Source organism: Argentina silus, assembly GCF_951799395.1.
Source record: "Argentina silus genome assembly, chromosome: 13".
In the NCBI taxonomy this organism is placed as follows: domain Eukaryota; kingdom Metazoa; phylum Chordata; class Actinopteri; order Argentiniformes; family Argentinidae; genus Argentina; species Argentina silus.
Window position 1 is genome coordinate 3550221 of NC_139667.1, and position 18345 is coordinate 3568565.

The following is an 18345-nucleotide window of genomic DNA, read 5'->3' on the forward strand; positions in this document are numbered from 1 at the left end:
CGTGTTTTAATAAACATATTTCAGACATATCGGTTCCCATACAATGTGATACAATTTCCTGGTACTGGTGCTTAATTAACACCGTTTTCAAAACATTATGACTATTTTTTTCATATGGGTACCATTTCAGTGATCTACTGCACCATGTTTTTTTTTTTTTTTTTTACCATTTCAAAATAACATTTCACTACCTTTAATCAACATGATAAGCTTGGTTACAACATCCCCGGAACACTGTAAAAGGCCATCTGAGCTTATGAAGATCGCTTGCCTGATGCACAAACAGGCGGAGGGAGAAAGCTCCTCAAAACATCTCAAAGGAAAAGTTGCATTGGCTCTGAACGGTGAGCTGCGTGCAGTTCACCCCACCAGCAGCAACACAAACCCAGTCCCCCAATAACGTAATATCTGTGTGTCTTGTTCAACAAGAGTGACGTTTATGCGATAAATCGCTAAGCGGCTGACTCACATTTACACTGCAAACTGTGAGAATACTGTATGAGACGACAGGACGTCGTCTGCCGTGGAATTGCATTTGTGGCGCATTGTGTGGCTAATAATAGAGGTGAATATCATATTTGATCAAATCAATTGACGCTTCATGTAATATATTGCATAACAATGTGTCTGCATTTCGCTACTGTGCTAAATGTTTCAGATGTTGGTATTCCTAAATGGACTGTACACATACTAGGTAGCTTAGAACAAAAAAAAAACTAAACAAAGAAACACATTTTCACCGCCTCCTGTTGGCTCTTGGTTTACATTGACAGCACTAGCATACATTAGTCATTGGGAATGCTAGTAAAAAAATAAATACAGTTGAAGCAGGACAATAATACAAAGGAAACACAGATAGGAATATACACCATTCAGATCCTGTCTCTGTGTCCCGGCTCGGGCGACTGACTACTAAGTTAAAGGGGTTGGAGACAGTATATGTACAACTATGGGTAGTACAGTCAGAGAGGAGGCATCTAAGATCAACTGTACCCAGACACACACACACACGCACACACATACACACACTTGTGTGAAGGGATGCATAGATGAGATTGGAGATTCTGAGGTAAACCCATACAAGGCGGTGAATGAAAACCAACACGCACTCAAAAGGACATGGCAAATACCAAGATGGCCGTGTGTTCTGGTGTCTCGCCACCTTTACGTCCAATCAATATTCACATCTCAAATGACCCCTGTAAGTACTAGCAAAGAGTAACGTTGTAGTAATATCATTGTTCTTATAGGTTTACTGTGTTCTTACAGGTTTACTTTCTTCTAACTATGCACCGCTCCTGATACCATCAGAGGCAAAGGGCTTCAGTAAGGCAGGTTTTAAAACGGAACAGAAATGTCAATGGATCAACACAAATAACATTGTGGTCAACAAGTCAACAATGGTACGGGTCAACAACATAAATCAAGTCAGTCCATAAGTTAAAACAGACGTAAGTACAATGGGGACGACTTGGTTTCTTTTTAAAACCATCCTCTACATTAAACGTGACTTCATGTTCATAATAACATCTTTAACAAAACAAATCAAATGCTCGACTTCAAATCATAACAAAAGAAACTCCCACCAACAAAAAATGGGTGGCCGTAAAGAGATACAATTTGAGCCCCTTCTCCTTGAATATCAAATAAAAAGATGTGAACCTTTGTAATAACATGAAAACCTATATACATGTATGTACACATATTGAAATAAAAGAGTGATATTAATATATATATATATATATATATATATATATATATATATATATATATATATATATATATATATATATATATATACGCACACACATATATATATATATACACACACACATATCCTTCCCTGATCAGTTAAGGCCAAAGTGCTATGGGTGTACAGGTTATCCACCCGTGGAGTACGCTGCATTTGCGCTAATATGTTTTGTCAGCTTTGTCAAAGCAATATGCAAAAAAAAGCGATTCAACTTCAAGCTCTATGGCCTTTAAGTAGCGCCATGTCCTCTCTGAAACATGTACACCTAAGCAACTAGTACCTAGAATAAAACTAGCCCTAACTAAGCTTATTCTTTTTTTCTTTTTTTTCCCCCCACCTTTTCTCTTTTTTCTTTTTTTTTTTTTTGCTGTTGACAAAAGCATAATGTCATATATACACTGAGCCAGCGTACACCTGAGGAGTTCCAACAGCCTTCTGGTGCTTCCTGCTGACTTCCCGTAATGCCCTCTACCCCTGGGAGAGGATTCCGGATAAGTCTTGGAGAGAGAGAGAGAGAGATCGTGCCCACTGTCCAAAGCAGATGGAGTAGTGGGTTCCAGGGGTGTACCGGGGGTGGCTGGTGTGGGCAGTGTCCTCCCCTGTCGTGTGAGGTGAGCTAGGGTGCCCCCCGGGGGGGCAAGCTGCAGGGAGAGGGGTAAGGACACTCAGAGCATGCCGAAGCCCTCACTTCCTTCACTGATGGCCAGCTTCAGCATCTTGTGCAGCTCCTCGTAGGAGTCATAGGTCGGGAGACACAGCTGGTTAAAACTGCAGAGAGAGAAGAGGAGCACAGATGGTCGGTCATTTGGCACCCATGGGTACAGTACAGTATCTCCTACAAGGTATTGTGGGTGTGTACAAGGGTGTGTATGCAGGTATACACATATTTATATGACTAAAGAACTGAACTTACAATACAGTATGCGTGTGAGCTGAACATGAATGAAAAGAGTGTGTGTGTGTATGTGTGTGTGCGCACCCCTCCACTCACCAGGTGTGTGCAGTGGGGAGGGTGCTGTGGGTGGGGGCAGCGATGATCTGGAAGGAGGGGCAGAGAGTGTTGAAGCCTCCCGGAGGCAGCTGGGAGGAGCCCGTGGTGAACTGTAACAGGCGAGCCAGCTCCTCCTGGGTGAAGCTGGACACCACCGCCCAGAACCACTTCATCACCTGGGACGCAAAACATCACAAGCATGGTGCTCAGCACTAGGACATCAACACCAATGGTGGACCGAGGCACTGTGCCAAACAATCCAAACCACGAGAAAAAAACGATAAGGGCTGGTCATATTCATTCACCTTCTCTCTGAAATGCCACGACCCTCCGACGATCACAGCGTGGGCCTTGAAGTCCTGGACATTAATGTCCCCAGTACCACACATCAACAGCTGGAGACAAAGACACATTTAGACATAGCCGACAGATTTCTCTACGGAGCCACAAGTGCGTCAACAAACGTCACAAGTTATTTTGTTAAAAAAACAAATAGACCTTGTAGACCTAATGTGACATACCTCCAACTCGTTCTCATCAAATATGGCCAGGAGGTTTTCTGGAACAAGCTCATTTAACCCTGAAATTTTACAAAACAAATACGTCAGCACCTCTCAGAGAACACGGATGTAACACATAAACGTGGAAATGAAATGATTACATCTCTCTGTTCGTCTCTTTACCTTTGAGAAAGTGCTCCACCTCATCCCTGACCTGACTGGCAAGCCTATACTGGGATATCAGGTTCAGATAATGCATCTTGTTCTCGTTGGTGACAGCAATCTGGGCGCCACCAGAGATCAGCTCCACTACCTGTAGAATAACAGGACTTAGAACCTGACTGACAATACATACACTACACCCTTTACATAAACTCTACTTAGCACTTCTGTACAACACGTCTGCATACACATTCACTGAACACGCCACTTCTCTCTGAGGCTCATAAACAGCCTGCCAAGGACACAATATGGTTTCTTTTGTTTGGTTTGTGGTTTGTCTTTGAGATGACATCAAGGATAAGGGGGAAGGGAGGTCATTTTCAACCGCTTGCATCACCTTCTCCAGCTGTCCAGACTTGCTGTACTTCTCCTCTGCAAACACCAGGTCCATTTCACTGACATCATTGTTTAGGATGAAGCAGACCTTCGTTTTATAGAACTCCTGATCATCCGTCTCAAAGTACTGCCCGTGGAAAATGAAATGAAAACAGAGGAAAATTGATTTTTAAATAAACACATCATTCTATCTTGTTGGAACAATAAAGATGACTTAACCACTTAGGGCGCAGGTTTGATGTCTTAATATGTTGCATAAACACCACAACAGATTGGCTCAAGCTCTATGAAATAAACAGATCACATTTCCTGGCGTTGTGAAGAATGCAACACTGATGCAACCAACCAGAGGTTGAACTAAACATAGGGAGAGAACCCGAACCCATAAATCTCGTTCCTCTGAGAGGGCATCTAACTGGATACCTTGTAGTTCCTCCTCATCTAACTGGATACCTTGTAGTTCATCTAACTGGATACCTTGTAGTTCATCTAACTGGGTACCTTGTAGTTCATCTAACTGGGTACCTTGTAGTTCATCTAACTGGGTACCTTGTAGTTCATCTAACTGGATACCTTGTAGTTCATCTAACTGGGTACCTTGTAGTTCATCCTCATCTAACTGGGTACCTTGTAGTTCATCCTCATCTAACTTGGTACCTTGTAGTTCATCCTCATCTAACTGGGTACCTTGTAGTTCATCCTCATCTAACTTGGTACCTTGTAGTTCATCCTCATCTAACTGGGTACCTTGTAGTTCCTCCTCATCTAACTTGGTACCTTGTAGTTCCTCCTCATCTAACTTGGTACCTTGTAGTTCATCCTCATCTAACTGGGTACCTTGTAGTTCATCCTCATCTAACTGGGTACCTTGTAGTTCCTCCTCATCTAACTGGATACCTTGTAGTTCCTCCTCATCTAACTGGATACCTTGTAGTTCATCCTCATCTAACTGGGTACCTTGTAGTTCATCCTCAGGCCGATGATCTGTGCGAGGAAGGAGCGGGTGAAGCGAGCCCGGACCAGCTGCTTGTAGGCCCCACCCAGAGCGGACTCATACAAACACTTCCCCACCACGCGACCCGCAAACTCATACATCTTCAGGCGCAGGTGGCCCGGACGCTCTGCGTTTGGGTGGACCTGGGGTTGGAAGACGCATTACCTCACTGCCTAATCAACTGCAGTAAATCAGTGAATAGTGACACATGTGAACTTTGGCATCTTAATTTGGCTTGTAGCGTTGAAGTGGATGAGGAGAGCTTACCAGGCCCTGGTTGTTGTCGCTGAAGCGAGTGAAGAGCTGATTGGAGGTGTCAAACAGGGTCTTACAGACAAGCTCAAACCATTCCCTGCGTGGTCCTCCCCAGTCCAGGGCTGCGGAGAAAGACAACAGACCATTCAGGAACTCTCCTTCCCCGTACTACACAGAGCACAATGACGGTCCTTTATGCATGCTGAGTGAACTTGAACTTACCTTCCTCATCCTGGAACACCACCTCAAAGTTCTTACTCCAGTCCGACACTGAGAAGTTCCGCGTGGCCTTCAGGGACTGAGGGGGAGGACAAGGCTATTTTTAGCATTAAATGATCATTATACAATCGACTACGCCACCTTGGTGTAGCACACAAACAGTCTGATTCAGCAGCTGAGTGAACCTCACTGCAGCGCAGAGAACAGAACAGCTACACTGTGCAGTGTCAGCTAGGAAACGCTCACCGAGTCCAGGATGGTGTGGCGTGTGATTTTCAGGCAGGTCTTGGTGCGAGGCCTCTTGGAGTGGATGTGCCTGAGTTCACGCTGGAAAAAGCTCACCTTGTCCTGGAACGTCTCAGAACCGCCTGCGAAACGCATAAACAAAAAGTCCCAATACGGTCACAACCTCAATGGTACTGGATGTACCTCAATGGCTCCATTGTGGCACTTTGCACAGTGACTTATCATGATGAAGAGAAACAAACCAATATTCTTGTGCAGGAAGCGGATGAACGTGGCAGCCATGATGTTTCTGTCTTTGCAGCTCAGCTCCACTGGCGGCTGTATCCCGTCATCCACCACTAGGGTCAGGTACTTGTGGACGGGGTCAGGGCCGTAGTAGGTGAACTGGGGAGGAGGAGGAGGAGGTAAACATACTACAAATATTCTGCTCATTCGGGGCACCAGAAGAAATCACAAGCCGGACGTTAGCAGAGCTGCTAAGCTTACCTTCGTCCCCGGGCATACTCGAAACGTGAAAAGGCGCCATGGAATAATTTTCAGGTAAAACTCCTTCACGGAAAGTTGCTGTGTGGAAGAAATGAAAACGTTCAACACCAGACAACATAACAGATGTTCACTCCTCTGGCTTTAAGGTGCCGCTTAGGTGCTTCCCCCTACACTGTAGTATTGCATGTTTTATGTCTAATGCATTATTTATGTCACCTTCCCCATCTTCTTTTTTTAGTATTATTTATTTATTATTATTTTTATTTTATATGTTTTATATATGTGTTGAATGTGTGTTGACGCTGCAAACTAATTTCCTCATGAAGGATAACAAAGATGTCTACTGATTCTCACCCACCTTTGGCGATATGTAGCAGTAGACCTTTTTTGGTTTCTTGACCTTCTCTGGCTGGCCTTCCACAGGGGAGTCGTGCTCGTCCTCCTCGTCCCCCATGGAGGGCCGCCTCTGGGGGGCCAGCAGAGAGGCGGGCAGCTGCCAGGAGGAGTTGCTGCTGTAGTTCCCTGTGCTGTACAGGTACGCCTCAAAGTAGATGCTGATCCCAGGGGTGGACACATTCTTCTCCACACAGTTCTTCTCATTCTCTGGTGATAAGAGTGGATAAGAGAAGAGCAGGAGTCGACACACAGGAGTGAAATCAGAGCACTGCCTTTACTGCCGCAAAGACTAAGGTCTACAAGTATTGTACGTGTCCTATACCGTTCAAAAGCTGTGGTTGAGTATTTCATCTGGTAGTATGCTACCAACCCTCTCCCTTAATGCTTTGGCAGTACACCCGAGTCAGGACCCTCACCACTGAGAACGATGATGTCAAACTCCCCGTTGTTGAGGGGCTGGTCCATGTAGGAGATACGCGCCCGGAAACAGCCCTTCCTCCTCAAGGTGAGCCTCAGCTGCACCTGGCACAGCTGCTTGTTGGACGACACCGACTTACTGTAGTACTCCTCCCCGCTGTCGTCATCCACAGTGCCCAGCTGAGAGCAGAAAGACACAAAATGAATGAATGAATGAATCTATGTATGTATGTATGTATGTATGTATGTATATGAATGAATGAATGAATGTACACAAATGAAACAAATGAATGTACACAAATGAATGAATGAATGTATGTATACAAATGAATGAATGAATGTATACAAATGAATGAATGAACGTATGTATACTGTTGTATGAAGGGTGTTGTGATGGGCACAAGTCTCTTACCGAGTGGACATGGACACTGTAGTTGGCCTCATCTATGAGAGAGGTGGAGTTACTGGTGGGGTTGCCGTACTCGTCCCGAGGCTCAATCTGCAGAGTGTGGTGCTGGCTGATGGTTAGGACCAGAGTGGAGAAGTGGTAGGCTATCTTCGTCTTGGATGGCACCACCGTGCCTGAAACAGATGAAGATGAGAGTAACTGGTATTGAACTGAACTAGTATAGACTAGTATTGAAATTACTTTAGACGGATGCCCTAAGGGCCTTAGATTGATGGCCAGATGTGGTTGAAACATATTTGCCTTTTGCCAGTAGGCCAACTCGGAAAGAATGGGGACACAAGGGTTCAGGTTGCCTTCATGCAAAGAGACCATTTCAACATTTATCACGCTAAATTGATCCAAGCTGTACCATGCTCAAAGTGAAATCAATCTAAACGTTGAAAAGAAACATCCTGAGAAAATATTATAGTTAGTAAGTTATAGCTGATGTCATCACGTCAGTCTATATTTTGTAAACAAATCTATAAAATAGATTGTGTTGAATATTAAGATGATGATTAAGAAGATTAAGTAATGGAAAAATTGTGATAAAGTTGACAGTATTATTAGGAGGATCCACATTTCTGGTCAGGGTGGTCCGTTGCTGTTGCCATGAATCTTTCTAAACAAAGTCAGTTAGGCTCTTCATCAAGGGCAAAAACAAACGTCTGGTCTCTCCACATCGCATTCATGCTTCATATAAGTCAACTGAAAAATAACTGTTCCATGAGAGATGGGTGACTTACAGTACAATATGTATTGTACAATGTATTGACAAAACAGTACAAAAGGTGTCATTTTTACCTGGCTGGAATATTTTGTAGTAGGGGCTGTAGGCCACGTTGAGGCCTCCCAGTTTGACAGCGACCTCGTAGCGTCCGGCCTTGCGGACAGTGAAGGCTACTTTGACCACGTTGGACTCGACATCCTGCAGAACCTCCTGGGTGACTGGGATGTCCAGGGCCAGCTCTATGTGGGTGATGTTGACCCTTAACCCCACGGGCCGGTGGGCAGGGAAGGGCTGGCCATTCTTATAGAAGAGCTGTAGAGCAAAGAGAGTCAGGACTAACTTCTTTTTTTTTTTAAATATGTTTTTAGGGCATTTCTGCTTTATTGGGATAGAGACAGTAGAGATTGACAGGAAGGATGGGGGAGAGATAGAGGAGGGACGACATGTAAGATCGAGGGTCGGAATCGAACCAGGAACCTTGCGATTACGTGGTAAGCGCATTAGCGTGCTACGCCACTAAGCGCCCCCGAGTCAGGACTAACTTTGAGAGACATGTAAATCACAAAGCACAACAAGAAGCAGACAGGCAGTACAGCAGCAGGACATACGCCAGCAGAACACTCACACCAACAGTCTTTTCCTCTCTTCGTTGTTGCTGTGCTGACCCCCAATAGTCACCTCACAGAACTAATGTTGTGAGTACGGGTAAAATTCAAATAAATCATTGTAACTGACTAATAAAGAATGTAACTGACTCCATTTCCAGGGCCGTACCTGAACACGGAAACTCATAGTCTGCCCCACTTCCTGTGGGTCCTGCCAATCCCAGGAGACCTTGCAGGAGCGCGGGTCCAGGTAGTTCCCCCGTACATAGTCGTAGATGCTGCGGTCGCCCCTTCGCCCGGGGTCCTCATTCTGCAGGAAGCTGACCACACGGGCGGCGAGCTCACATAGGAACTTGATGGTGAAGACAAACGCTATGATGGAAACAGTAATTCCACCTGCCAAATGGAGAGGGGGGTTCAGTCAGCGATCATGTCAGAACTCACATAAGAGCATTAGTACATGCACTCATGGTTACTTATGATGATCCTGTCAGCTGAGAGTCCATTTCAAATGCAGAAAGGATTAGCTAGGCCAATAATATAAACACATTTATTGTAAGGAGAAAGCTTGAAATGCAGTGTGTATAGACAAGGCAGTTGTGCTGTCCTTGGTCCAAAGGAATTCAGAACATCCTGAAAAACATGCAGAACTTGTACACTCAAACGAGCCACCGTGTCTACTTCAAATTACATATTAAGATGTTTCAGCACTTGCAATGCATTCCCCAGCCCTAAGCAACATGCGCCCATCCCCTAGCTACTGTACTTATCAGTGAACTCACCAATCACGTAAAACATGAGGTCCCTTATCAGAAAGCACAGCGCCACAGTACAGCCAAATATAAGAGCTCCCGCTGCAAGACAAACAAAGACAGACATCATACCTCACTTGACGTCACACAGAAGGACTAGCTCGCACTAGCCGATGCCCTCAAAGACATTTCATCCAAGGCTATCATGCTCCAAAGCACTCATTCTGCACGCACAGGCTCACAGATTAACTTGGATTAAACTGTGTTTCACTCCTGCTTTCATTTGATAGCGCTTAACAAATCTGTATAAAACCCAGAGTACAGGAGGACATACCTATGTTAGATGTCGTATCCAAGGAAGGAAACAGAGAATCTACATGGCTCATGTTGTCCTGTAGCCTACTAGCCCAACGCAGCGGTGACTGAAGCAGTGCACAGGCTGACAATAGAATGACAATCAAGCTTTTCCAGCTATACGGTATTTACATGACTTCCTGGTCACATAAAAGGAACCGAACAAGGTTACACCTCTTTGCTACATTCCTTGGTGTTGTCTTAGATCAGATAAGATGCACCCACAGGAAACGAGAGGGGTATGTTTAGGCCTGTGGAAGTCACCGCACTACTGTTAATAATGAACTGAACGCCCAATGGGACAGGTCCAAGGCAATGCTGCTTGGGAGAACTGAAACATATCTAAGACTATCTTATTTTGAATAATGTGAGGGGTTGCAACAGCTTTGCTGTGGCAGAATCAAAGAATCCGTTTCAGGACAGGAAGGATGGAACGTGTTGTAATAGTCAACTTCTCCTTTGCATATATCATTTTACCTACTTATGCAGCTGTGGCTTGATGTTAAAGTGTAACTCTTGACGCTTGTATCAGTATCCATCACTGCCCGCTGCCGTAGCAACAGTATACTACAGACAACAGTATGCATTAATTCTCAATCCCAGTCAGCCTACATCTGTCCAATAAGTAGGCTAATATATGAGCACAAAAGGGACTCACCGACTGACCACTTCTCATTCAGACGCCTCTCAGCAAGGCTGTGCACCAGTTGGATCTCGTAGTCCTGGTCACGGCTCCCCCTAGAGGCCTGGAGAACCTTGACGCCTGTAGACAGCTTGATGTAGTCTTCGTAGTAGTAACCCCAAGCAGCCAGCGAGAGCTGCAGTTGACTGTCGAACTGGGCTAGATCATCCAGATTCATGCAACCCAACGTCTTTAGGCTGCATTTGGAACACAGAGATAAAACATAAAAATAAAAAAAAGACAAATAATTGAGTATTTAGACATTCAACTCTACATGACATGACCATGCAAAGAGCAATTGAACAAAGAGTCTGTCTTAAACAGGGATTGACCTATTTAAATACTTTCCTGTCACTGTCACAGTTTCTCGCCCGCGCGCACGCACGCATGGCAAATATTACTTTTTCTTCTAGCTCGCATGAGAGCAACATTCATGTGATACACAACAATTACATTAAGGTAACGTAACGTAAATGTTAGCTGAGACAGTCTGATACATATTCTTTCGTTCTGAGACGGCTACCTCAGATGACAGAAGGATTATGTTTCCCATGGCAGATGTATTCAATAGTATATATGTAATCTAGTCAAGGAGGGAGAGCTTCTGTGGGCTGACAGCTGCTGGGACTACAATAAACACAGCCTTCCCACTACAACCCAGCTGCCTGTGTTTATACTGTATATGACACTACAGGTTATGAGGGCAGGTGCAGAGACAGACTGCAGGATTCTACCAAGAGAACGTTGAGGTTTATGACATTGTGCGTTGAAAAGATCGGCATGTGATCTCTCTAAGTTGAACATTGTCTTAGTCAGTGAGAAATGGTGAAAGAACTGAACCAAGAAAAAGAGTTGCCTCAATAATTAATATTGACGTGAGGCATGGTTGCCGGGGACCCAGAAAAACATTTGCCATAACAGTCATGTCCTTCTGAGAGCCAATGGCTGTTAACGGTAGACTGAACTCATTTAACTCTGACCGTTTCAGCGTTTATGTTTGGCCTTTTTAAATATAGGAAATATACCTACTTTAATAGACCTAGTGCCCAGGAAAAGGTCTAACTATTGACTACCCCCCCCCTCCTCCACCCCCATATATGCAGTACTGCAGTATATCTACCATATTGCATGTGTAAGACTCCCTACAGAACACTCATTACTGCAGTGACCCCCCGAAACACTGCAGCCTCCGGAGCTCAATGTCAACAAGCTCAGTCAGCCATGAATGGGGATGCTGCCCTCTTCTGGCCCAAGAGAAAAAAGCAACCACAAAGCACAATAGTTGTTTTTCTCAGAAGGAAAATCCAGGGCATACAGACCCAGCCTTGTATACATCAGTGAATGCTGGGATTCTTGAAGTAGTATTTTGGTAATAGTAGCCTAATTTGTGCAATGCAGTGCATGAGCATAAGGGGTACGAAGCTGGTAGTATGCTGGTGTTGTGGCTCTGCTTCAGTAATGGCACATATTCACTGTCACTTTAGACACTGGTGCATAATAGTAATATATGCCATTTAGCTGACACTCTTATCCAAAGCGACTTACATTGCAGTGAGTGCATACATTTCAGTATACATGGTCCCAGCGGGAATCAACCCCACAACCTAAGCGTTGTTAGCGCCGTGCTCTACCAACTGAGCCCAGAGAGGACCTAAAGTGCTTGGCCTAAAGTCTCAGACCTTTGTGATGTCATCTCTGAGGACTGGCCTCGGTGGACCAACCCTGACTTGGGGTTTGGAGTCATGTTTAGAAGCACGTATCTACTCTGTTAAGTCTCAGCTGCGGGTGACCACCCGTTTTGTTTCATGGGCAATGTGACTGGCTCATTTGGCTGGCTGACTGAACGATCTACGCTATTTTACATGTACATTTCAACTAAATAAATGGCACACAAATACAAAAACTTGGCTATGTTCAAAGTCAAGTTACTAAGAAATTCGCTGGAGAAAAACATGAAAACTATTGACAGATTTATTGTTTCGGTTACGAGGAGTCATGCTGGTTTGAGGGTATGTCATGCTGGTTTGAGGGTAAACAGACCTAACGTGTTTCTGACATTGTCAATAGTTTACGCCTCCCTGCCCGCCCCAAGTCCTCAGAATCACCGTGGGTGGTCTAAACACAACATACCCCAAAAAAAACTAATTGTCTTGAGTGGAAAAGCACCATGATGGAGTACTTGTATTCTTACGTATGGTAGTAGTGCTCCAGGCTCTGAGAGCAGAGCCACTCCTGGAAGGCAAAGTCTCGCAGCAGCTGGATGTGAGCCTCTGCGATGTCCCTCCACCACCGCTGCTCTTTCACTACCTCCTCCAAACGACTGAGAACACTCAGGCTCAGCTCCTCCAGAGTCTGCACATCTATATACACACACACACACACACACACACAGACACACACAGACACACAGACACACACACACACACACACACACACACACACACACACACACACACACACACACACACACAGACACACACACAGACACACACACAGACACACACACAGACACACACACAGACACACACACAGACACACACACACACACACACACACACACACACAGACACACACACAGACACACACACAGACACACACACAGACACACACACAGACACACACACAGACACACACACAGACACACACACACAGACACACACACACAGACACACACACACAGACACACACACACAGTCAGTCACAGCAGCACCAAAGTGGCCGTCTGGGATTGCTACACATCATCACAAGACAACAGACTGATAACCGATTATTTCTGCTTGGCAACGTGTTTGACTCATGGACACTTGTCTGTAAGACACGGAGAGAGTCAACTGATTAAGCCAGGCTGTACACCATGTCACCCTCATTCCCATCAGCAATATCTGACTTCAAAACTGAATCAAAACTGCCACTGAAGATGTCGCAAGATGTCTTACATGTCATGCGCAGCTACGGTGAGATTACATGATTTCAAAGGGCAGCTGATCAATATAAATTTACCTTCAAATAAATGTTTGTATTCGGAGAGACTGTGCCCTTGAAGCCATTCTTCAATCTGACTTTCCTTTCCTTTCTTCCAGCGCACTTCCCAGAAGAAGACCCACGAAACTGAGCAGAACACAAAGGTCAGCAAAAAGCGGCGGTCCATCAGACCATCTTCAGCCTTGACTCAGACTCCTCTGTCTTCACAGGAAAACACTCTTCTTCACAGAGGCTGGGCCAACCTCAAAGTACGACCGAAGGACGGTTTCAAACGCTGCTCATTTCCCCCTTCTTCTTCTTCACAAGAAAAGACCTAGAGCAAAACATAAAGATGACACGATATCGGTCAACAGTTGATACCCATCAAAGGCACTTGTGTACACTGCTAGCCTCTTAACTACTGAGTTGTTGCATAGTAGCCAAAAAATGCATAAATATTCATGTGTCACACTGGAGGGGTGTTGGGTGATGGGATAGGACATGCAATCCAGATTAATTAAATATGCATGAACTGCCAAGCAAATAGGTCCTAAAAGGTAAAAGATCTCATTACATAACTTCTAATACACTAAAACCAGATAAAGCATACAATAATAAAGGCAGAATGCATAGGCCTAGGCACTGGCAAAGACCCATATACACAGATTAGTCTATCCCCTAAAAACATAACAATAACACAAGCTTTTGTTCTTATAATAACTCAGAGGCCTCCATCATACAGCAGAGGCTAGGACATCCATTGGTATGCTGTACATCTGACCCCATGACTCAATGACAACCAGTTCGGAAATGTTTTGACAGGAGGAATTGTTTGACAGTCTTTGACAGATTTAGAGATTACACAGAGTATCTGAACTTGAACTTCTGGCAGCTGTCTAGAAGTCTTGTTGTATAACGTTATATCACATAAGATTGCTACATGGCAGAATATCGTTTTGGGTGCAGTCGTCTGTCAATCAATTGATCTTGTGCAGTAATAACCAACCTGACAGCCAGCCAGCCAGCCAGCCAGCCAGCCAGCCAGCCAGCCAGCCAGCCAACCAACCAGCCAGCCAGCCAGCCAGCCAGCCAACTCTACCTACCTGTCTGGCTTGAAATGACAGGCAAGGTTGGCGAAAATCAATTAATGAAACAAATCAACAGTAAATATCTAGCAAGCAAGCTACTCCTATTCGGTACAACAACATAAAACCCGGCTATTGAAACTACACGCAATAACCTGAGCTAACATGAGTAATATAAGGTACTGTTACACAGTGAAACAACATGCCGCATCACCAGCTCCTCTCTCGACCAGGCAGGACAAGTGACAGGCTCTGGGCTAGCTAGCGAGCAGCTACCTACGTTAGCTGTCAATGTCAACGACAAATACAAATGCTCACAAGAAATGCGGTATTGTGAGACAAATGAAACATTCATAACATCACTCACGTTAACACAGCAACTTCGAACATTATTCTGAATACATGAGACATATGTACTATATTTCAACAACAACACAGCCCCTACCTTGGGTGTATTTGATCAGTATTTAGCTAGCTTCATGCTAGCAACCGGAAGATCGCAGAAACAAATGTCGACTGCTGATGACGTCTCAGGTCAGACACACGAGGGTGGTTTGTCGCTAGCTGAATACAGCTGAAGTCAGCTGTTGGACCTAAAATCATGGTAAATTGTTTATTAACTAATCATATGTTTAATCATATTATTTAAATATATATTTGGTGTTTTTTGGTGCGACTGTGTGGTTGTTTGCAAATGTATTCCAGTTGTTCTTTTATGGGAAACAAGAAGGTTTGTTTTGCATAGCCAGCCAGCTAGCTAACACTTCCATGTTATAACGTGTGTACTCCTAAAACGGATCATTTGTTACGAGTCCTGATGTCTTTCTCTGAATGGTGTACATTACATGTTATTGCTTTAGGGGAAGCAAAAGACGAAGAAGTTTGCTACAATGAAGAGGATGATCAGCTTAAAAGATCAGAGAATGTAAGTACTATGCACAATAGTAGTAGCACATCTCTGGTAGTACCAGAGAACCTGTAGCGGGGCAGTATCGACCTGTAGATACAGTAGTTACAGTAGTACTGCCGAGCTTTCTCTTGACACATGTCACTCGAGCTGCACATCATTTTTCAATCCAAGCACTAGGCTAACACCAGGAAGGTTTTAAACCTTAAAACCATAATACTATCGTTGCAAACACACTTGATCCAACTAACCATCATGCCCTTAGTGAAATCATGTGTATTGAATGCTGGGCTAGAACAAAAATATGCAACCTTGTAAATTCCCAGGACTGTAATTAAAATATGCTAGACTACTATTTGACAATAAGATGCGCCACACACTATTTCGTAAAGTGTGCATCGCTTTTAACCATGTCATTTTGATTGAGCCATGATGGTATTAAATCACAGTTCTTTTTCTTTCTTTTTTTGTCTTTCAGAAAAGAGAAAGATCGTGCCAAAACACAAGACAAAAAGAAGAAAGATCCATCTGCATTAAAGGAAACAGAAGTGTATGTATATTGGAACCGACATGGGCAAATTTTCCCATAAACAAAAACTGTTTCTGTGCTTAATACTGTACCTTTGCTTTCTACAGGCCAAAGTATCCATCCTGCCTGTTCTTCCAGTACAACACTCAGCTGGGGCCCCCATATCACATTCTGGTTGATACTAACTTTATAAACTTCTCCATCAAGGCCAAACTGGACATAGTGCAGTCCATGATGGACTGCCTTTATGCTAAATGTGAGTAAAACAGGTTCTAAAAGGTTTGACTCAGTTAGGCAAACCCCTTAGAAACAACATAATACTTTAATACTATAATATTTACTCAGTTGACCCTTATTCTGTCAATCTTTTGTCAAGGTATCCCATGCATCACAGACTGTGTTATGGCTGAGATAGAGAAACTGGGAATGAAGTACAGAGTTGCTCTGAGGTATAACTTACTTTAAATACAAACACACCCATACACAATACACACAGAACCTTCCACATGATGTACAGGTGATATGGTATGATAATCAATGTTTATTAGGGAATAATGCAGATTGTCAAATACATATTTTTTGTCTTTACAGGATAGCCAAGGATCCTCGTTTTGAGCGTCTGCCGTGTACCCACAAAGGCACATATGCGGATGACTGTTTAGTCCAAAGGGTAACACAGGTAATGCAACTATTTACTCTGGTGATGTGTATTTTGATGTTCTCACAGTACATTACGTCAGGTAAACAAACCTTAAGTCATGAGAGCACTTTTGTTTGGTAACAGAGGGGAGCAAACTAAAGGATCTTGTTTCTTTCACAGCACAAGTGTTACATTTTGGCAACTGTGGACAGGGACCTGAAAAGAAGAATCAGAAAGATCCCAGGAGTGCCCATCATGTACATCTCAAACCACAGGTCAGAATTAACATGAGATTCGCAGTATTGAATGGATTCAATATTTTAGTTTTAAGGTGTACCCTGTTTACAAAGTAAAATACCACATGACACCCATGTTGACACTAATGCACTGATTGATCTCTTCACCGTTTTACAGGTTCAATATTGAAAGAATGCCTGATGACTACGGTGCCCCAAGATTTTAACGTTCTCTCGATGGAGCTCTAAATGGAGTTGGGGTTGAAATTACAGACGTGATTTGGGTTTTGTGCGAGAGGTTTTCATTTGTTCACTTTCTTTTTGTACATTAACAACTAACCTGAGTTCTTGCAGTTTTATTTCTAAGGGGAAGACGGATTTAGCTATTTGCAAACTGTGTTGTATTGGTGTGTATTTCTGACCAATCCAAGACTTTTCTGTATGTATAGATTATAAAAATGCAAATTCTGTACATTCCACCTTTGAACTTGTGAAAATGACAATAAATTAATGGATGAAATGCACAGTGTTTCCCATGTTGTTGGTTTATTTCAAAACGACAGTATGATCATTTAGAATAGTGTAATTCCTCTGCGCGTCCATGCAAATGTCATGTCCAAGTATGTTTCCTCTGTGGCTCAGTTGGTAGGGCATGGCGCTAACAACGCTTAGGTTGTGCGTTTGATTCCCGCTGGGACCATATATACTGAAATGTATGCACTCACTGCAATGTAAGTCGCTTTGGATAAAAGCGTCAGCTAAATGGCATATATGTTTCAAAGTAAAATCCGCTTGCCATTGAAAGGTCTCCCTGTCTGTTGCCAGTCATAATCACGCCATATAATATAGATCTTTTATTTCAGATAGGCTACTATCGTTTTTCTCTGTCTGCATCGTTCTCAAAGGGATTCTGTAATCCCTCTTGATAGAGCATGCGCAGCTGCTAGGGATCTGGGAGTGTCTGAGCGGCGCTCAATCGCACAGGCATGAGATCAACTCGCGTTCAGTGTGGCCATGGGCGTTTAAACTGGACAATGACTTGGAATGACATGAAGAATATTATTTCGATAAATGGACTAGAATGGAATGCGGTCACCGATTAGGGGGGAGTGTCGAGGAAATGTGATTATACCCGGCGTTTTGGACATGGTGTAAATGACCTCTGGGGTAACGTTATCGGGTATTAGTGATTTACAGTAATAGTTTGTTATTGTCTTCGGGCTACTCTTTTTCAAGACGGATTTTTTTCCTCCTTATAATTACGTAGTTGGTATTTTATGCGTTACATATTTTCCATGGTGCCAAGTTCAACCTAGTAATTAATGTAGTCATGCATTTTGCTGTAAATTCACGCATTTTCTAGTTGTAATCACCTTATTGTCTTAGTTTCAGTGCCAGTAATTTACTTGAATTAAGATTGTACATCGTGTGATTTGTCAAGACTGCCAATAATAACACATTCGATCGAATACAGATTTGACTATTATTGGTAATTCCTCTTATTCCGCCGCTTTTGCAAAGTAATGTAAAATATTTGTGAAGTTGTACTCAACAAATAGTACCTACAATATACGTTATGGTGTAGCTTTAACAAAACATTG

The 18345-nt window shown here is 43.5% G+C and overlaps 2 protein-coding genes across 4 annotated transcripts; one reads left to right on the forward strand and one right to left on the reverse strand.

Annotated features, from left to right (window-relative positions):
- Positions 1–2091: 2091 nt before the first annotated feature.
- arel1 (apoptosis resistant E3 ubiquitin protein ligase 1) lies at positions 2092–13663 on the reverse strand. Of its 3 annotated transcripts, XM_083683959.1 has the most exons (21): positions 13387–13663; positions 12578–12746; positions 10363–10583; positions 9381–9452; positions 8768–8994; positions 8068–8305; positions 7228–7397; positions 6815–6995; positions 6361–6605; positions 6003–6080; positions 5759–5900; positions 5517–5638; positions 5274–5349; positions 5064–5173; positions 4760–4939; positions 3804–3929; positions 3428–3557; positions 3266–3324; positions 3050–3139; positions 2745–2920; positions 2092–2521 (listed from the first exon to the last, which is right to left on the reverse strand). In XM_083683959.1, exons 1-21 carry the CDS (start codon positions 13532–13534, stop codon positions 2419–2421), a joined length of 3063 nt encoding a protein of 1020 aa, XP_083540085.1. In that variant the 5' UTR covers positions 13535–13663; the 3' UTR covers positions 2092–2418. The 3 variants fall into 3 exon arrangements, with proteins under 3 accessions (XP_083540085.1, XP_083540086.1, XP_083540087.1); XM_083683960.1 differs by lacking the exon at positions 9381–9452; XM_083683961.1 differs by lacking the exons at positions 10363–10583; positions 12578–12746; positions 13387–13663 and adding an exon at positions 9685–9766.
- A 1313-nt stretch (positions 13664–14976) lies between these two features.
- fcf1 (FCF1 rRNA-processing protein) lies at positions 14977–17268 on the forward strand. The gene is made up of 8 exons (XM_083683139.1): positions 14977–15036; positions 15293–15357; positions 15818–15889; positions 15976–16124; positions 16245–16317; positions 16460–16547; positions 16689–16783; positions 16923–17268. Exons 1-8 carry the CDS (start codon positions 15034–15036, stop codon positions 16969–16971), a joined length of 594 nt encoding a protein of 197 aa, XP_083539265.1. The 5' UTR covers positions 14977–15033; the 3' UTR covers positions 16972–17268.
- The last annotated feature ends 1077 nt before the right edge of the window (positions 17269–18345 follow it).